We start from the raw sequence: 22307 nt of genomic DNA, 5'->3' as shown, positions 1-22307 counted from the left end.
GGTTGTCTATCGTCCGTCTGTCCACCGTGAGTCCGTCTGTAACCGTCCGACGTCCTCCCTACGGTGCCATCACATGCACACTCCCTCATCTGACCTCAGCCACAGCGGCGGCAGTTTGCACTCAGCCACACATCGGGGCTCCTCCATAAATAGGGGACAAGAAAAACAACAAAAAAGGAAATAAATAAATTAAAAATACCTGACCGTGAATCTGTGTGTTGCTAGTGTCTGCGGTGGTGGCTGCTTACATCATCTGGTTCCTTCTTCTTACACTCTCGCCCTCTTATTCACCCCTTTTCCTCTTCCTCTTCACTTCGTTGTGTTGCCTCCTCCTTTTTTTTGCGTAATTTAAAGCGTTTGTTCAATGAATTTTATTATGAATTTCATTGACGATCAATGATGTACGTCATATTACTGCTGCCGTTACTGTTATCGTTGTTATGGCCGATTGTGTTTGTTTCGTTCTAATTATTTAGTTTTTTTTTTTCTTTACTTTAAGAGAAAGCAACTCCATTTGGTGAGATATAACTTCCAATTTATTTACATCAAATTTCTGGTTTTTATTTCTTCGGTATTGTAAACCACTTCTTTTGTAAATTCTTTTCCTTTTAAATATTGCAATATTAACAACTTTTTCTTAATGTATATTATTTCACAAAAGCTATTGTAATAAGAAGTGTATTTTATACAAAATTTCCATAATTTTATCTTATTTACATTCTCCTTAATGTTTATTATTTCGCAAAAGCGTCAATGACGTTTAAAATTAATATATTCGCACACGAATGCTATGCGCTTTGCTTGGTGACGGCGAGACGAAGAGAAACGGTAACTTTATCCACTTATGCTTTGGTTTCTCTTTCACGGCTTGCTTCAGTTAAGAGACATTTTTCAATCACTCTTCAAAAAATTTTAATAAATTTTGAGCTTTTCTTTTATTCCTTTGATATGAGGGTCGTTTCTGCAAACGAATTCATATATTCATGTGTGAGTAGCTTTTATTCGATTTTTTTCTCTTTCAGTCATTGCTTTGTTGAAAAAAAATATTTTTTTCTACACACACTTCTCTTTATGTGGCTCCTAGTATATGGGTTTTCTTAAATATTTTCTTTGTTATTTTACTTATTATTTTTTTCTATCAAATACACCATTTTTTTACATAATTTGTACACACTCATTCGTACATCCATTTTTATATTGCACACATGGAAATTTATCGAAAATAGCAGTAATGATGATTTCCTCACATTTCTTTACTCGATGCAAGCAAACCTTTTTTTTTTCTTTTTAACGTTTAACAATTACTTTATCCCTGCCGACTTGTATTTCTTTAATAAAGTTCTAGTTAATAACTTCTTTTCCATTATTTTTAGACATTATTTTGCAAAACTGTAAGCTTCAAGCGTTATTCTACCTTCTTTAGACGCGAACTTTAAAAAGATCTCTCACATTAGTTCCTGTTAGTCTTTTGTCCTTTTTTTTTTCTTTCTTTGCACTTGAAAGCTCAATTTTAAAAATAGTTTTATTTATCCGCTTTTAGACCAAGCTCGCGTACACGTCCGCACCTCAGCAGAGGCCAAGTAATTCTCCCCTCTATCCTCGAAACAAAACACAGACAGACTTCTCATCCCTGCTCAATTCTTCTCTTCTTCTTTTTGTTGCTCTCTATAGCGGCTTGCCGCTACTCTCGCAAACGCAAGCAAAATCCCGCAAGATCACGCGATTTTGCTTATTCTTGCAAAAGCAAAAGAAAAAGGGAATACCGCAAAATCACACGATTTTGCCTGTTCTTGTAAAAGCATAAAAAAAGGAATACCGCAAAATCACGTGATTTTGCCTATCTTAATGAAAGGGAAAAGAAGAAAACAACAAAACAATTATATCCCGTAAGATCATGAGATTTATAAATGGTACCACAAAATCACACGATTTTGCCTAACGGCATGCCGTTATTGCGATACTTGCGGTTGACATAGATCGACAGACACTCTACCCAAGGTTTGTTCGCGGCCGTTACACGTTATATGGCTCAACACAAATTCTACATAAACTTCATTTCATTTTGCATGTTTGTTGTTGTTTACCATAAGTAGTTTGTTTATAGAAAGCAAACATGCATCAATTTGCTTTCAATTTGTACGCCTTTCTCAGTCATTGTAATGGAAAATTTGAGGGTATTGAAAAGGTGGTGACAATGCTACATGATTAGCTTCTTGGCGGTAAGCAAAAAACAAGGCAGCAATCATCTACTTACATGATTACCCTCTTGAGTTATAGGTTGCCAACACTCACACTTATGTACCTATGCAGACACTTATGTACAGTTATAAGACTAATTTTATTAACAATAAATATTTTGTATAATTATATAATTATATTAGCAATAGGATTAAATCTGGGAAAGCTTTAACATATTGTCGGTCGGTTTAATTATGCATTAGCTTATCACGTGTTTATTATTTTTCTTAATTTCGTTTTTGCTTTATCTTCTGACTTGATATGCATTGAATGATATTTTGATTTATGTATATTAGCCGTATAGATTAGCTAATGATATTTAGTAAATAAATAAATCTCCATTTTTCGTCATAATATTGTGGTGTGATCGCATACCGTTATATGCATCCACAGAATTATGCAAATTCAGCATAATTCTTTTGCTAAAAGAAAAATTCACCTGCCAGGCGCTTCATTTAAAACAATTATTATTTTGATGATGTTACCGTAATTTAGTGTAATAATTTGTGTATAAATAGCCAAGTAAGAATTCATTAAAGTCAATTGTCTAAAAGCAATTCAACAAGCGTATTAATCCGCTAAAAATTCAAAGGCGTTCCATCCGCCTGGTATGTTAGGCACTGCGCCATGCCGAGTTCAATTGGCATTTTCAAGAGGCAGATCGACTTAGCACATTGAAGCCGAACAGTGTAGAAAACTTACTGTACACCAACACTAAAGATTCCTATATGAAAAGACTCATCAAATTCAAAATTATTATAATATACTATGCTTTATTGTTTTTTTGCTTATATACATATTCTATACATATTTCTTTTTTAGCTTAGAATGCTTTGTTATCTTTTATGTTTGTACACAGACGATTATGTATACAAAGGTTTTTGCCAAGATGTATTATTTAATTAATTCTTGGTGACTATACATGTAAGGAGTAGATACGTAGCGTAGTAATAAGCAGTGAGAGCTCAAAGAATAAACGAAGAATAAAGCGTGCAAAATATCGCTGGAGAGAAACAGAGAGAAACAAGCATCAATCGCTAATTGGCAGTCGACGAGTAACGTCGCGCAGTCTTTAGGAAGAGTCAAGTTGTAAAATAGTACAGTCGTCAAACCTTTTGCTTACTTTTTTTATTATTATTTCTTTATATTTAATTACTCGTGGGTTCGTATTACTTTTTAATAAACATCCATATAATGCTTTTAGCATTAATAAAGTCATATCAAAATCCATACATACACACATAAGCTTTGATTTTGTTTTGAATTGCTTGGACAGGAAACCTTTAAACACCGATGCATTTTGCTAACATCACTGTTCAAAGCTCCCTGAAAGAATCGAAAACATGAAATTGTATTAAATGGGTTTGATTGGAATGTCGGATCGGAATAAAGTATATTATTAATGAACAACCTGATGAGATTTTCGAAAAAGAGTTTTGTTGTTGTGCTATATTGTGTATGCATACAATGGGTCGTTATGTAACAGCTGTTGACTCTTGGTGGGGAGGTGACAAGCGAGATATAATTCAATTCTGTGTAATCGTTCATGGAGGTGTGTGTTGTGTTGTGATTTCTGGATGTTTTCTTAGTTTCTTTTCCAAAACGAATTGTTGATCGTTGAAAGGGTCGCCCACAAACGATATCTTCATCGTTCGTAGAACGAAATTTATTACACTTATCTTCAATTTCTCAGAAAGAACTCAGAAGGCTACCCAATTTATGTTCTCCACTCTCAATAGGGTTGACGCTTGTTGCTAATGACCATGAATTTAAAAGGCCACTCATCCGACTAGGCTTTCTTGCAAATTTCTGGCCTGGCGAATTTGACCAACACTCATCAAAACAGTGAACCAACGTCAACCGAAATATCTGTGCGGACTAGTTTGTGAAGTAAGGATTTGCCAACCGCACGTTTTGCGTTAGAACTGATACTTGGATGATAAGCTGTTACAGCTGGCACGACAACAGCTGATATTGAAGTTCAATGATCTCCATATTCCGATCGTAAAAAGCTACCGACGAATGTATCTGCAACGAAAGCACCATCTCGTATGCTGAAAATGGTAACAGATGATATGTTTGTTCCTAGTCGAAGCTGATTTAATCATCAATAAAATTGATTTAATGACACGACAAAGTACAAATGAAGCGTAACGATTGCTGCTGTAGCGAACAAAACATATGAAGCTGATAATGACGTAACAAGTGCGGACTGGAAGAGACTTGACGAGGGGTTTGTCAAAGTTCAATAACGAATAGTCTTCGCTTGGCATTGAGGGCAATGACCAGATCTACAATTTTTTCCATTTTTTAAGCAATTGATGCACAATTTCATTCTTTTATCCCCCTCATGACGTGGTGATCGGTATAAATTTCCAAAACGAGAATAATTAGCAATGGAGTGTTCATGGGATGCGTAGAAATGCAAGAACGCCATGGCGCGGTAGAAGTCACAAAAACATTCAACCACACGAAGAAGCGTTTCCAATTTTCGAGCATATGGCGCCTGTTGTTCAAGAACACTAGGATGGAAATTATTTCATAGACCAACGTTCTTCCCATTTCATTCATGATTATATATCTAACTTTGACGTAATCAAGTGGCACAAGAGTCCATACGTAATTTGAACTTTTGTGCATGTAGATTGCAGCGCACGCATATGAGCCTTAAACTTGTCATTAAAAACTGCCTTTGCAACACCTTTCAGACCAAAAATCTCTTTAATGCAGTTTTGAAAATTAAGATATTTATTATCAAATCATTTCTTTTAAATATGAATAGCCATATCGTTATTACCTTCAATACGATGCAATTGTATCCAAAGCAGCATTCTTCAAGATAGCATGAAGGTACTCAAGTTTTTCAATGTTGCTTAGTTCAGGGTCGTTGTCGATGACAGTGGCATGGTAAGGAAATCTAATCGATCTTAATATGTACTACAAAGTTGCGGTATTGGTAATTCCGACGACTGCGCTTTGCGAAAAACTGCGATGCGAACAAAAAGTTTTAATTTTCATTCAACGAAGTTTGACGAACGGATGAAGATCACGAAGTCGGGGCAAAAAACGCCTTTGAATTCACTGTGGCCAACTTCTTCCAAAGCGAATTGAGCTTGCAGAAAGTTTCTACTTAGCTCCTCCCTCAAATGAGAGGCACTCACCACTGTATTTAAATCGCCTAGTTCCTTTAACGCTAGAGCTAGTTTTTTTTGTGTAACATACTAACTGTATTACTATGTTACGCAATGGCTAAGTTCCCATTGCCTTGACTCATTTTGATTGTTTAAAACGAACGAAAAAATGGATAGCGAAGAATTGAATTTTGTTTTTCGCCAAACATGGCAAAACTTGTTTTGATGTATGCACGATATACTGATTGTCGTTTTATTCGTAGTTTATTTCCGAAACCAAATTTAGATTTTATATAGAGTGGGGTTTTAGGCACAGTTGTACGCTCGTTTCAGTCATTTCTCTGTCAAATACTGCTTCTCTTCCTTATATTGCTGTTGTTGCGCAGAGATTTGGCACTGCCCGAGACCATTTTTTCAATCATTACATTTCGTAATCATTACATTTGATATTATGTCTAAGAGGAAAATATACAAAATATTTTGCAGTATCAGAATTGTCACACTTAATTTGAATCTCAACAATTTGAAAAATCAGGGTTTACTGCAGTTATCCAGAGTGACATCATTTAATGAAGATTTCACCAAATCTGTAGACTTACCGTGATTCCTATTATCGATATGACTACATGAAACAATGTTATGCCTTTTCCTTTTTGGAAACGAGTTCGAAAGCGAGTGAAATAAGTTTCCGAAACTAGAAATTAATGGTTGTGATGTAAACGCAAAAATGCTTCTTTTATATGATTTGAAAGAATGTTAGTATTCCATATTCCTATTTTCAGATTTGTTTGCATAGCTTTTAAATTAGTATTTTTATCATATTGAGAAGATTAGCTAAAAATAGCTTCTGCAGGGGTTTAGCATATGTTTGGTTGTTAGAGAATTGGTTAGTATTAGTTAAAGCGTCGTTGTTATAATAATTTTGTGAAAAATCATTACAATTTTGAGGAAGGTTATAAATTTCACTTTTGCTAAGCGAAGCGTAATATTGTGTTAGTCTTACTTGACTTAGTTTCCTGAGCATTAGGCAGCCTCTATAGCGGGCAGTACATATTCTTCTCAGCGTCGTTCTTTGCACGGTAACGACGAAAACGTATTGACTTTTGTGTTTTCGACGACTTTCTCAATCCGATTTTGTAATCAAAATTTTTTAAATACAATGCGCAATGTTGCAACCAAATTGCTACCAATGTTGGTTTTGTCTCGAATATGGTGCATTTTTTCAGAGAGATTTGTGTTCATTTCGATATACTTCATAGCAGCTAGCCTTCTCAGAAGTTCGTACAGTGGCCTATGTTGAATCGTGTTCGGTGCAAACTGAATAAAGCAAAGTGGCATTTGAATGGACCTGTGTACTCGACTCCAGGAGGAGAAGGCGACATCCCTAATATGTGTATTCCAAGGTTTCTATGCTTCCCCATATATTCAAATCGATTGTTGTATGGATTTTCTGTTATGTTATTTTATACTTAAAGACATGTTTACAGAAGGATTCTGTGAACGTAATGCACATGCGTTTTGAGCCGTTGACCAATTGGAAAATTCTGGCACTCCGAAAACAGGAAGAACTTTTCATCTTTCGTGACAGGGTCCAGTCTCATAAATATATTAACGTTGGGAGGGTCTTTGCGTTGCTTGAGGTCTTGCTATGTTTTTTCATTGCGAATTTCCATTTTTGCTAAATGTACACACTTCGCAAGATTCAATTTCAGCTTCTATATCAAATGATATGCGGAACCAATGATATTTCTGTCTAGTATTCTACGAATTCCTTGATGTCAAGATGATGTCCAGTTTGAAATACTCTTCTCTTATACATATTATATAAACAAGTTAGTTGGATTGTTCATTGTCATTTACTTCAATTAGACATATTTGCAGATGAATGAACTGTTGCTAGCTTATCTATATGCATACGGAAAAGCGTATCAAGTGCGATGTGTGTTCCTTTAAGGAACTGGATGTTAATGTGGAATGGTTGCAATGTAAGGCTTCGCTTATCGCATCAATCTCTTTTGTGAAGTAAGTTATTTTAGGCTAGTGTAGTCGGCGATTATAGTAAACAGTGGACTTTCTAGAGTCTAAATTTTTTCACTCTCACTACGCCTATTAGATAGAGGTATAATTCTTTTTAGCTTTATTTATTTTGGCTAACATATACGCAATGGGTGTTTAATTTTCCTCATAACCTTTTTACAATGATACTCTCCCTATACCTTCTCTAAATCCGTCGCAATAAACATAATAGTACTTTTTGAAATTAAGAGCATTTAACGCTGGGGCTAGGGGTTCAGCAAGGCCGCGTCTTTTCGTATGAAACCGTAGTAAAAAGTAATCATCCCGAAAACCTTCTAAATTCTTCCGAACATTTTTGTACAGCAAAATTTGAAAATAAGGAGTTCTACGTAACAATACTTTAGACTTGGCTGCAATCAGCACAGGCTTTACAGCATGAAAAATTAATTAATAAAAATATTAATCAAAGGTCCTTCAGTAAACGTAAAGGGGACATATCCCCTTAGCAACAATTAGCGAACTCAATTCGAGTTTAAATCTAATGTTTTCTATATACAAATATATTTTTTTCTTTATTTTTGGAAAAGAAATAGATAAATTTTAAAAGTCCAAAAAGTGGAAATTTCGAACTTAATCGAATACTCGCGTTATTAATATATTTAGAATATGTAATATTTAATATATTTAGAATACGTTTTAAGGCAAGGCCTACCAATAGTTTAACATAAGCCTTTAAAGTAAATCGAATGTATTTAAGTCTTTTGCCGTTTGGTAACTTTTTAGCGTGTTCTCATTTTTAAAGTTTATATTGTCCCAGCATTGGCAGCTTTTAAATTATTTTAACATTTGTGTTCGTCTCACGATTTTGATTCTCGCGTTCTTTTTGTTTCAAAATTTTTTATGCGATGAAAATTAGGTTTTTTGAAGGGAATCAAATAGAATTGATAGGTACTTAACGGACCTGCGGGCATCTGCCCAGCACCGAAGCCACAGAATTTGAATCAAATCGCAGAAGTTTTTCAGAAGCAACTCACTCTTTCCTATATGCAGACGGACTGCGGGCCTTTTTTCTCTATTCTCTTTACATTTTTCTTTCTTGCTATTGCCATACATTTATGTTTCAGTAGCGCAAACTTCTTTTTATAAATCTTTTCGTTGTTAATATTAAAAGGAAATTTGTAAGTAAATATAGCAGGAAAGTCTAATAAAAAGAGAAAAAAATGCAAAAAGAAATGGCATAGCGATTTTCCGCTAACACTGTTAAACCGGTCATTACTCTTTGGATGCAATAGAAAAAACAGACCGAGGGTCCACGAACATTACAATCTGTGGAACCAAAGAAAAAATTATATTGGTTCTACGATTGCCTACGATTTTAATTTCAATTAAACATCCAGGCTTCATGTGCTTAATTCATTTACAAAAAGGAAACAAGTAAAACACTATCATATCCTACACCAATATACATTTATTCACCTAATGATTTTTCAAAGTAATGCGTTATTTGAGAAGCGGTCGTAGTCTGATCAAAATGATTTTCAATCGTATTTGTCTTTGGGCCGAAATATGTTGCTGTAGCAAATTTCGTTAAAATATCTCAAAAATTCACGACCTATAAGTGGAACACAAAAATACATGAACAGATTTAGATCGAATCAGAAAATGGTACTGAATGGATCGGTATAAAAAAATTTGAGTCTATGTCAAGTTCTTCTGCGTGTTGTAAACATCCGTACAGGCTTACTATATCCTGTGTCACAGGTGGTGCAAAGTATAAAAACGAAAATGGTAGATATTAACATATTTAACTTATAGGAATTGAATTTTAGATAAAGAGCAAACATTAAAAAACTGTTATTTTATATACACGCAAAAGCACTTCCGTCTTTCTCATTTTTATTTATTTATTAATTTTTTGTTTTAAATATACATTTCCGATTTTCTCTCTTCCTTTAAATACGCAAGATATACATATGTAGAAACAAGAGAGAAGTTATACACGATTTGAATTGAAGTCTTTTTACGTACCATTACCTTTTATTAAAATCACTATAATTTCCTCTAAATTTGTGATCTACCATTTTAATGTGTCAAAAACTTTTTAAAATGTGTAAATTCTCTTAAGTATACATTGAAGCGAAGTGACATACCATATAAACGTCTGCATTTCCAAACCTTTCTCTTCTAATTAAGTTTAACGAGCTTAAAACATAAACAAGCAAGTCAGTTATTTTAAGCTATCCTAATTTTTCAATGCTTTCTTTACCCTGCCCCGCTTATGGTTCAAGGGTGTATTAAGTTTGTGTGGAAACGTAGAATATCCAGAAAGACTTGAGGTAAATTCATCTGATTTTATTCCCAATCATCCTTGTGTTCCTTTTCTGTCCATCTTGTAATCTTGCAGTCAGCCTACAAACCATAAATTTTAAAAAATGTTGATTCGGCGACGTGTTTTGGCCAATGGGTGAACGCTATTAAAACTGGTTCGAACCGGACGACTTTTGCATTCACTTCCCATAAAAAATTTTATTTTGAAAAGTCGTTATTTAAATATTTGTATTAAGCAAGTGGTGTAGGGCGTTTAATGCTCAGCGTGGCTTACCACAATGCTTTTACTTGCTTTTCATTGACAAATTATTGATTCTAAAAAAAATTTTGGGAAGAAAAGAAATACGTACTCCAGGAAGTTTGTCACTTTAATTTCAACACAAATAAAACCATTGGGACAACAGTGGGGCAATGCTGACCACTAACTTCGTTTAAGATAGTTCTTCATTTATTTTCATGATAAAATACTTAAACTTACATCATGTCAAGGTGTAGGTATTCTTGGTAAAGGACAAAATGTGAGCTCCAAATTTGTCAAACGTTTATAATACTCGAAGCACTTTTTTTTCTTGAAGCAAATGTATAGGTCCAACGCGAAAGATGAAGTGAATAAATTTTTTGGAGAAACAATAGAGAAAGAAACGGGGAGAGAGATTGAGAAAGAGAGAGTGAAAGAGAAAGTTTAAAGGGGAGCTGGAGCTGTTTTCTTTGATTTCTGCTTTTTTGGCAGAATTTTTAACATTTAAAAATTCTTTTTATTTTTCGTTTATCATTTATTAATTTGAATGCTTTTTCTTTTGCTTCTTTTTCCGTTTTCTATACATAACTTAACATAAAATATGAAATATACAACTTATATATAGTATGTGTTCTTTTTGGTTTACTTGAAGTGCATGTTTTTGAATGTGATTCGTTGCTGCTGTTACCGCAGTTGATGTTAATAGATTCGATAATATTTCTTTGAAGTTTCGAGCAAACGATACATTTTCGTTTTTAATGATTAGCGTGCGCAAAAACGAATAACTACGTGGTATTAAATTCAAGTATATGAAACGTAAATATATATTAAGTGTACAAGTTTGCCTATATATAATCAATTCTAACCATGATAATGTAAGTGCTTCAATTTCGAACAACGTATGTTTAATACACGTTTAATAATTTATTTTTGTTCGCTATTCTAAAGTTGTCAGAAAAAATGTTGCTTCCATACCAAATAAAATTAAGTAAATAGTATATATACACATATATCTATATATAATCGTAATAATTAGTAAAGAAAAATATGTAAAAAATAAAGATATTAATGTTATTTAGGTATCTACGTATGTGTGTAAACAAGTAAAGTCAAGAACACTATCCGTGGAAACAAATGGTTTGTTTTTAGTTGTTAATTTTTTTTTCTTATATTTATAAATTGGTATGAAGTTTCGTGTTCTTATGTAGCCATCTGGGTAAGTGATGGTTCATGAGCCAGCGTCTGTTTCTATGAGTGTGAGTGAAGATTATAACGTTACTTTAACGCCTTTATTCCAGTCATCTAATCAATGGAAAATTCATTGAATAACGCAGCAGCCCTTCTTTTTGCTTTTTTTTTCGTCTATGATCACATGACTAGCAGATGTTGGTCCAGGTACCAATTGATTTGAGACTTGAGCTAAAGAGGTCATACCATTATTATCTGTTGATTTCACAACTCCGCCCAAAGTAACTGTTTGCGTCCTATACATAGTACCATTTTGTGCGGATTGATTTTGCGATACCTGCTCAGTTGTCACCGTACCTTAGTTCATCAAATAATAACCATGTTAAATAGTAACTTACATTCGTTTTGGTAGCTTCTTCTAAGCCCATTTTACCATTGCTAGTGTCATTTTTTTGTGTCTTTCCGTTGCCTATCGCATGATCCTCTGTAGGGGTTATAGGTTTTCCACCTGTTAGAGCAATGAAGATATTTATACACATTTAGCCTCCTCACAAAGCGCACGTATTTACCACTAATCATTTTAACAATCTCATCAGCCTCCCGAGATAAATCGCCACCAGGTCGAAAAGGATTATCCCAACCAGAATCGGTGCTGCATCAGAATGTTCATAGTTTAAATATATTTTATTACAATTACACATATATATATCACATACCTTTGCTGCCGATCGTAGCTAGGTAAGGGCGTTGTCATAATGTCCTCAAAATTACAGTTATAATTACTTAACGGTTTATCTAAAGTATTTTCGTATTTCGTAAAATATTCGGGAGTGTAAATATGTTGCGGCTGACTGCTCTGATAAATTGATACACGCACTACTGAACGTTCTGATCTGTATTTTTCATAAAAAATCATATATTTATAATAATGAAACAATTATTTACGTGTATATATATAATAAGCCATTGCATAATTTATTGTAGATTTATATGTATTTAACAGACTATTGCATCATTTATTGTAGATTTATATGTACATAACAGGCTATTGCATCATTTATTGTAGATTTATATATAACAGGCTATTGCATCATTCATTGTAGACTATTCTAATCCTAATTTGTAAATATCAAATTACTTGATAGTACAAATATATTAAATGACAGTAATGATTTAAAAAATTACTCAATTGCACTAGCCCATGTTTTAAATTTTCAAGTTAGTTAATAAGCTAACTGGTTCTTTTCCCAAAAGCACAATTATTCCCATTTTATTTTCATTCTCAGAGTTTAATGCACGTTTTATAATTCCATTTTTTACAAATTTGGGTACTAACAACACAAAAAAAAAAACCATTTGCATGTGAGCATACAAAAGGAGTGCGTAAAATTATTTGCACAAAAGTCTGTATCTTTGCTTTAATTAGAATTTTACTAGTCTTTATTTAGCAACGACCAACACTTTGGCAGAATTGTCAATATGGTTTTGACTTGAAAATTGGAGATCGGAACCTAACACTTATATTTTTATATCAGCAATGCACGTTTATGTGTGGACACGTCTTCGCATTACAAACTAGACATTGGTTGAACTCATGCTCTTTGTGCGATCGTATTGGAAAGAGATCGCCTATTATCTGTTTTCTCTCTTACTAAACAAAAGAAACTCGATATGTGTAAAATTGATCAAATTGAAGCGAGCAATCGATTGAAAGGGACATGAATTAGTAAAAAATATGTTACGTGCGAATACGAAAACGATGTAGTGTAACGACTCGGCAAATGTTATTACGGCTGGGCTGATGTACTTTCGGTATGCCAGTCACGCGTACGGAGAATTCCATATTTCGAGATCTGGATGATGAGTGGATATTAATAGCTTAAAAATTTTATTTGAACGACTTTTTTATGGAAGCGTGAAATTGGTGCAAATACTGAACATTACTGGCTCAGTTTATTTAACAATAGGACTGTCGAGCATGTCATTTTGATCCTTTTTATTTTTGATCTTTCAATGAATCATTACAAGATTATAAAGTTATAAGCAAGGTTACAATGTTAAAATATTAGTTAGTGGCTTTCTTTTGCTTGAGAATACTTTTGTACATTTACAATGAGCTTTATACCCACTTATTTTATATACATAGCTCTACCAAAAAGGATCATGTTGATCCCCTTTTTTCGTCGAATTGCCGCAGCCGCAAAAATGAAGATAGGGAGCTGAAGTTTAGTATAAACAGTCCTTGATCAATTAAGAATATTATTCTACCGAACATTTGGGTACAGGTTTTCCGAAATATCTTCACAAAATCCAAATTTACATACGAAAATACAAAAGCTGTCGGTATTTTTCGGGGTTGCCTTATTTTCTAATCTATTGTGGGTGCGTACGAGAGCAAGCCACAACAATTTTTTATTCTTGGGTTTTCTAATCCATCAAGGAATGTTTGTGCCAAACTTCAACTTTTCATCTTTATTTTTTGACTCTTGTAATTCGGCAAATAACCGGATCAATCTGTACCCCATTTACACGGAACAGGTATATGCAAAACGTCGTTCTAGCTGACATTCAAAATCGTTAAAGCTACCATTTTTGGTGTTCATATTTGAAAAAAAATTAATTCAACGTTTGGATTATTTAACCTTCAAATTTTAAATAAAATCTTGAACGCCAAATTACTCACAAACACTATCCACAGAAGCAAGGAGCGTATGGTGGTTAAAAATCGATGTATGGTTTCTTAAACTACTTGATTTAAGAAGTGCGTAAGATTTCATACACAAATTATTTTTTCTTTAACAGTCCTAGATAGGATCTTACGGAATGCCTACAAAGAGTTTTAAGAAGATATATTAAAAACAATTTATATTATCTTTCTCCTACAAGTGATAGGTGTACCTAGTGTCTGCATACAATGATCATAATGCAAAATGATTTCACATACATTTGCTACAGCATTACACAACGCGCACTTGGTTAAAACTCTTACTTATCAGCACAACCCTTTCTTTTACGTACATATCTACGTTTCATAGTTTACCTTAAATAAATTGCGCTAATATTTGAGGTCACTCAGCTATATTAATATAAAATTAATTTTGCAAATAGCACTAGTAACAATTTTTGTCTGAGGTAGTGGCTGTTTGCTTTTGCTTTAGCAAAGGTTTACCTTAATTAGTCATTAAGCTCGCTGTATTTTGATCCTCTCATGAAAAAAAAACGGTTTTAGATTGTCAGACTACTGATCAATGAACAAGCGTTGAAAAAATAAATGTGTTTAGGAAACGATGAATTGCCCTGATTAAGGCAAATAACAAATCACCCTATTTATTCCCTACGTACGGAAGCATATCGGCTTTCGCAAGTGAATTTTTTTTTATCCGCGACAGTGTCCGATATTAAAATCAGCGACCTGAAACAAGATTCGTTCGTATTTAAAACTAAAATTACCGCATGAATCAATCTGAACTTTTCCAAATTTTGAGCTTCAAAAACAGGGTCCAAATTTGGGACAAAGTCATAAAAGTCACAAAAATTTTTGGTAGCTTTAAATAACTACAATCAAGTTTTCTCTGTCTGGTCTAGTTTTTGAGATTCCGATGACACATACATATTTCTACCAAAATGGATCAATTTGATTTATAATTTTTGCAAAATCGTCAGTCACAAAATAGGATATAGGAGGCTTAAATTTGGCACAAATATTCTTTGATCGATTAAGAACTTAAGGTTAAAGGATAGTAGTCATCTTTACATATACATGTTTGCGCTCTAATAAAAATTAAAACAAGCAAACGGGTCAAATTGTCTCATTGTGGCAAATAAAGGGTTATACGAAACGCTAGCCCTTTTAATGTTGCCTAATTGTGTTAAAACAAAATAGACTGCAAATCAAATTGGTTATATTATTATTATAATTACACCTTACCTATAAATTATGAGAGGAACGATAATCATTTCATATACCCATTGCTGAATGGTTTGTGATATACCAACTTTGTCGCTTCATTGGTAGTACTCCGAATTTAGAGGCTTCTTAAAGTAATATATTTTTTGGAAAAAGCGTGACATTCCAATTAGGAAAATTGTTCTCAATATTTAATCTTAATTTAGTTCAATTAGTCACATTTGATTGCAAGTTCTACAACTTATAGTCGATTGTCATATCAAGTTTGTGAAAATAGTTCCAGTTGGCCAGCTCCTGACGTGCTCGCATTTATTGTTATTGAAAAAAAAAGTTGAACGTTTTGTCATATGTATGAAGTTTTTTTCCAAAGGAGACAAATATCTATTTAACAAATTTCGTTCGTGCCTGTGATTACTATGACAATATGGTCACTCACTCATAAGAAACGAAAAAAACCATACACAATCAATAAAATTTACATACAAACTTACGTACATGCATACTTTCGCCTATGTGCTCACGCTTATTTTTTATAAGTTGCTCTAGTTGCTTATTGTTTAACACGAAGCGGAGCAGGCGAGCTTAATATCTGCAATGCATGTGCAGAAGTGTAAATTACAAATACAAGTGTGTACATTGCTTGTATTATCTGTGATGACTTAGTAGTCTTTCGTCATATTCGCACAGATGGATTTAAAAAAAACTTATAGATACACACACACAACACACATTTAAGTGCATATATATTTTCCTTAACAAATATATATACATATATATTCATAAGCATGCTTTAATATAAAATGTCATAAATATTTCCCTGCGTATCGATATATTTGAATTCTAACCATTAAATCATTGGCAAAATATAAAAAATTCTTTTAAATGTTAGTTTTTTCTATTATGTGTATGCGTATGCTTTTACGATGGGGCTGAACATGTTTTTCGTGGCGTTAGCGCCTATGATATTTACAATACTATCGATACTTATATATGTATATATATTATATATATATATGTATACTGAATATGTGCATCAATGTTTTTTTTTGTTGCTTTCTTTCGCTTTCTTATGAAAATAACGATATTTTCCTAATATCACTCCAATTTTGCATACTATTTATTCAGATAAACAGGAAACAAGATAACTCTCTAATTAAAGTTGAACGTAAATTTCTTCTACTTACGTTTTAAATTATATTAAATAAGCGCACAAGTAGTTTTACTTATATCAATCATTTATTTGTCCAATGGTTATTTCTTTCACTGAGCTCTTGATCCAAATGGACGAATTGATTCTGAGGAGTGCGGAAAGTATATATAACTGTACGTCAATGCCCGTGACTTAATGCTTTTTAATCGAAACATAGACTACTTCAAGTATAAAATTAAACAAATAAACTGAAAATGTATGAAAGAGTTAACATGCTCTTAACCCAAAAATTTCCATACAAATGCAAAGAAACTTTTGCAAGGTTGTAAAATTATGTAACGGCACATCGTTGTATAATTTCGTACCCGGACGATTAAAAACGTATGATATTGCTATTCTGTTATCATTTTCGCTTCGAAGGTAGTAAGTATTAAATTTTTAAACATTAATAAATTCAGCGCTCAATTTGTTTCCCTTGTTTTCCATAATATACGGCTTGTTTTTTTGAAAATATTTGAAATTTATTTAATGGATTCTTGATCTTATTATTATTATTATTATTATTGTAATTTTAGACTAATGAAATAAATTCTTAGACTAAAAAAAGACATTGAGCACTAACAACACAGGCTATCGGCTCTAATTTATAAAAGTACATTAGTAAAATATTGTATTGATATTCTGTTCTGTAGCTAATTGTAGAATGTCCATAGCGTTAGTCGTTCCAAATGCAATACCTCTAGCCAGGAAAAAGTTAAGGCAGTCGCAGAGAATGTGCTTTATAGTGAGAGTTTGTCCACAACTGCAGATTGGGGAGGAAGACTTCTTCAAAAGCCATTGGTGAGTTGCAGTTGTATGACAAAGGCGAATTCTTGAAAACGTTTGGATCTTGGTTTTCTCAAAATTTGTTGGATATAAAGGTGGCGTTGATTGAGGTTTAATGGAAGAGTAGTGTTAATGATGGTATTGTAAATTTCCTTCTGCAATTTTCTCTTTGACATTTCTTCCAATGCATCTTTGAAGATCCAACTTTTCCATGACATCATCCATAATTAGAGGAGCAGCAGCAGCATACTTTGCCGCTCGATCAGCCTGCTCATCTCCCAATAAACCGATGTGACTTGGTAACCATAACATTTTAATTTTTCCGTCGGGTATAGTAATTATATTCCTTAATTTGTTGGTGGTGCCCCATCTCGAAGTCGAAGTGTTCTGAATAGCTTGTAATACAGACAAACTGTCGGTAACAATGACGGTTTTGAGTTTGTTTTTATGGGCAAGGTTCGCAGCGTGAAGGATAGCTCTGGTTTCGGTTGTGAAAGTTGAAGTACTTTTGGTATGCATTAATAGAATAGAACGGAACGAAATAATATTACTTAAAGAGTAAAAGCACATGCACTGTTTTTTTATCTATCATCTAAGGATGAGGTTTTACCAAAACGTTTGAAAAGCCCAGAAGAAGGCTTCAGAGACCTCACAAAGTATGCATACATGATTAGAATCAAATATTGAACTGATTTAAACATGTCCCTCTGCGTAATGTCTGTTGTAAACAAAAACTGTGAACAAATTTGCTTTCTGTGTATTTTATTTGTCGCTTATAAAATACAACACACATAGTATATAAATTTCGAAATTTATTCTGAGCGCGAACAAAACCAGCCGCGGCCTTGCAATATTACAGAGCACAAAAATGTAGCTGTTTTTCTTTTTATACACTCCACCGTAGGATGGGTGGTACTCATTTTGTTTATAATGTCTGTAACACCCAATAGGACACTTCAGAGACTATACAATATACATATTCCTGGTCAACGTGAAATTCTAAGCTGTCTGTCCGTCTGTGTGGTGTTTGTTGTTGGCAATCTTCTGGTCGTAAAAATAAACATATAGACTTGAAATTTGGTAGAAACATTGGAAGTTTCTGTATGCAGGCCCGCAATAGAGTATAAACTGAACGCAACTCGGTTCTTCTTAACAAAAATTTGTGGGTTTTTGCTTGTTACTCTGAAATTATAAAAGTTAGAAGGCTGAAATTTTCCACGGTTGCTTTACAAAACACTCTACTCTTTATGTGCAAAAATGGAAAGAATCGGCTATGCTAACACAAGATTACAATTGATAAAATTTTATATTTGTCACTTTTTTGATGTTTCATGCCTGTTTATCATAATTATAAAAATGTTTAAAAATATTTTTTTTATTCTTCAGGTGAAGATATATTATCTGCCTAAACTTGGGTTAGTTCTAAAATGAATATGGTAGACACAGCGATTCCTTTTTTATTAATAGTACCATGGATATGCTTATCAAATAAAAGAACTTGGAGAGTAGAATGCGAAAAGTATAGTGGTGGGTATGGAAGATTCAGCCCCCGCTGAATATAACTTTCTTTCTTGTTTTGGTCTTTTGTAGGACGATGATGAAAGATCACGACCGAATATAATTTTCTTACTTGCTACACTCATCAACGAAAAATGAGGAGTATATTAATTTTGTCAAAACGTTTGCCAAACTCAGAAGGAAATTTTACAGTCTTTAGAGACTATAATGTCAACATTCTTCTGGCCACAAAATTGAAGCTATCACTTTCAAATTTGTCTGAAATATTAGAAGTTTGTCAACGCAGATTGGTATTGAAAATGGGCAATATCGATCAGATGACATCCCCGTAAACTAAGAGCACATATGTTTTCTAAGATATAAAAAGATGGGATTTTGCCCATTATTCACAAACTACAGCAAATAAATTTATACCAACTTTTACCAATATCACACAGATGACGCTATAGTATCTGTACAAAAAGGGAAAAAATTCACCATAGCTACCCAATATTATGGTACAAAACCTGTCTAACTCACAGAAACAAACTTCAAAAACATTATAAAGTACACATATTCTTGAACAGTGTCAAATTCCGGAATTAAATCCTAAGGATCCATATCCCTACATTTTAGAAACTATAATAATCGGAAGTGAAACGAAAGTTTGAAACGAATATAACACAGAAATCGAAACAAAAAACTAACAGAGAAGAGAGAGAGCGAGAGAAGAGAATTTGTTTCATCCGTGTTATCTAATTAAGCAAATCCGTCCACTAATAGTTAATTAAGAATCCAGTGTTCGGTTTCTGCAGTTTGGTGAAAGAAGAAATGCAATATTTGGGAATATAATACTGAAGGTTGAATTAGGATTCTCGGCAAGATTATATAAAATACAAAGTAAAAATTATCTTTATTGATTGAATTGATTGAATATGAGCTTGGTAACAAGGGGCCCGGACAATAGATGGAACGATATTCACATACACTATCTTTGTGAGGTGGGCGTCTTCTAATTGTTTAAATTGTGGTAGTCATTAATGAAATAATAGGGAAAATCCATATAAAGTGTAGATGGTTAGAATAGTAATAAGCAGATTGACTAAACAAAGAGAAAAACGGGCGAAGTGACGCGTAGGAGGAGCAACGAAAAATAAGATGCCAGTGGTTAAGTGGAGTCAAATTGTGAAATAGTACAGTCGTCAAACATTTTCGCTTACTTTTATTATTATTATTGTTTCTTTGTATTTAATTACTCGTGGATTTGAATATCCTTTTATTAAACATTAATATAATATGCTCAGCTTTAATAAAGTAATATCAGAATTCTTTACATACAGGCTGACGATTCTCTAATTTAAAACAAAAAATGTAGGAGTCATAGCAAACTGCTAGGTTATTAAGATTAACCCGTGATAAATTAATTAACATATAAGTGAACACACAAGACAAGACAAACATAACAGACAAGTGAAACTTCGAGTTGCTTTATGGACAACTTTCACGATCTCGCTCATACTATCATTTATTCTTAATGAATAAAATAACAAATGAGAATTTGAATTTTAAATAAAATTACACATAATTTGTATGTAAATAATAAACGCACAAATATTTTTCACTATTTGTTAATTAAAGCAAATAATGGTTTTCAATGTTTCATAACACCAAGACTTTTTAGGGGGCTGAATATTAACAAAAAATCTGTGAAAGGTCTGGCATAAAGAATGAAGTGTAAGCCCGGTTGTAAATGCATTAACAAAAACCAAGAAAAGCAAATGGGAATACTTTATGACCTTCAATTTCAAAGGCGCTGACAATCAATTGTGAGATTGCCGCCCACGTTGGCAACAGTGATTTCGTAAACCATCCTTTGACACTACCAAACATAAGTGGCTTATTAAATACCTGCGCTGATCTTTTTTCATATTCAAGAATTCTTCCTTTTGGACATATAGTAAGATAAAAGGATATTTAGGTACCCACATTGAATTCTCTTTTTGCCTGTTGATATAAACACAATGTTCAGGAGAGAAGGGAATAGAGCGCCATTTTCTTAACGGCAAAACTCAAAATCAATTTTTCACTGAGTTTGAACGAGACACAAGAACAGTCGTTTCTTGTGAATATAAAGTTGTCATAGTGAATACAAATATATGTATCATCCATTTTATGATTCCGAAAGTAAACATAAATAATTGATTCACTGAGATTTGAAATCTTTCTTTTTTCAAAACACTATAATTGTTTTCATTACCATATTTGTTATTACCATACCTACATTGTTGTACAGCGCACAAAAATAATTAAAAGTTATTCCAAAGCCAATGAACCCACGGTTACGTGTAAAATGAAGCTTACGTTTGTTTAAATGACTTCGTAAAAACGTAATCACTTTTCGGTATGCTTTATGTCATTTTTGAACATGAAAATTCCATTTCACTATTCTCGAATCAGAACGCTACAAAATCATGGTTACTAATTTTTTATGGCACGAATTGGATGATAGGTAGGTTCAACAAAATGTTGCAATACCTTTCATGGTATCATCAATCCATTACGAAGAAAGTTTAACAGCAATGTAATCTATTTGATCTTGGCATAAAAGTAATGCTATATAACTTTATTAAATTTTTACTTTGGGATTATGTTGGTTTACTCCAATAATTTGCCATTTCGCAATGACTTTATTCACCAAGATTATAAGTGTTATTGGTGAAATTAGAGCAGATTTATGTGGAAAAATTGGTGTTCCAGGATTGAATTTTTACAAAATTCCAGAGGCGGTGATTTATAAAACATCATCTTTGAATAAAGAGGCATGAATCGATATCTAAAATAGAAGAAAACTCATGTTGATATCTTTTACCGTTTAGTTTTTATTACAAAGTAAAAGAAAAAAGATCATTTATTTGGCGACTCTCTATATAAAATTATAACGCCCAGAGTTTATTTTTCTCATTAACGATTTTTGTTTGAAGTACGTAAGGAAACAACGTCATTATATCATAGAATTTAAGAAAACAATACCTTCTAATTCACGAGATTATCGATTATATTTGATATATAATAACATCAGCGAAAGTTGTCTTGTACAAAATCAACAGACTCAATGGACCTTTAAACCTGAACGAAAGTTCTGCCATCTGCAGTTCTAATGGAACTTTAACTGACGCACATGATATTTCTAATTACTTTGGACAAATGTGGTGGGAATACTTCTCTGGCAGCAACTTTTCCAGTGCTTTCATTGAAAATAAAAGGACTCCAATTTCTCTTTCAAATTGTATTGGCAGATGTGCCACCTTCCTGGAGAATTACATATCTACCTTAGAACTTGAAAGTTGTCACACCAATTTGAAGAGGAGGACACCTGATCTACATCGCATCTCCACCAAGTGGTCAGTGCTATGTCTAAGTCTAGTAAAAAGAAATTACTGGACCTATATAATACGGTATTTATGACTGGCCATATACCCTACATGTGGAAACTGGCAACAGTTGTTCCAATTCCAAAGTCAAAAAATGTCTCCATCGCATCAGAATATCGCCCAATTTCTCTGTTACCTTGCCTCTAGAGAAGATTATGGCATCTAGATTATCTTGGTTTCTTGAGTATAAGAACCTGATAATAAAGCAACAAGTCGGTTTCAAGCGGGGTAGAGGGTGCATCGACGCTTTGTTACATATTGATTATTTCACAAGCAAAGCAATTTCCGAACGAAATCACGTAACAATTCTCTCAATTGATTTCGAAAAAGCATTTGACAGAGTTGGTCTTCATGTTAT

The 22307-nt window shown here is 33.2% G+C and overlaps 1 protein-coding gene and 1 long non-coding RNA gene across 3 annotated transcripts in view; both read right to left on the bottom strand.

Annotated features, from left to right (window-relative positions):
* Positions 1-2760: 2760 nt before the first annotated feature.
* LOC119637568 lies at positions 2761-6089 on the bottom strand. The gene is made up of 3 exons (XR_005247281.1): positions 5969-6089; positions 5036-5824; positions 2761-4957 (listed from the first exon to the last, which is right to left on the bottom strand). It is a non-coding gene; the product is annotated as an uncharacterized LOC119637568 (long non-coding RNA).
* A 4413-nt stretch (positions 6090-10502) lies between these two features.
* LOC119637554 overlaps positions 10503-22307 on the bottom strand; it is a 59452-nt gene continuing 47647 nt past the window's right edge. Inside the window, exons 4-7 of one of the 2 annotated variants that reach the window (XM_038033640.1) lie at positions 11856-12032; positions 11709-11791; positions 11538-11647; positions 10503-11476 (exon numbers count right to left, since the gene is read on the bottom strand). In XM_038033640.1, coding sequence (XP_037889568.1) covers positions 11270-11476; positions 11538-11647; positions 11709-11791; positions 11856-12032 — 577 coding nt within the window. In that variant the 3' untranslated portion in view covers positions 10503-11269. The remainder of the gene's footprint in view (positions 11477-11537; positions 11648-11708; positions 11792-11855; positions 12033-22307) is intronic. The other variant, XM_038033641.1, reaches the window with a different exon arrangement.

This window comes from Glossina fuscipes, unplaced genomic scaffold, assembly GCF_014805625.2.
Source record: "Glossina fuscipes isolate IAEA_lab_2018 unplaced genomic scaffold, Yale_Gfus_2 60, whole genome shotgun sequence".
Classification (NCBI taxonomy): Eukaryota; Metazoa; Arthropoda; class Insecta; order Diptera; family Glossinidae; genus Glossina; species Glossina fuscipes.
Note: the sequence above shows the minus strand (reverse complement) of the source record. Positions and strands in the feature narration are given on the sequence as shown.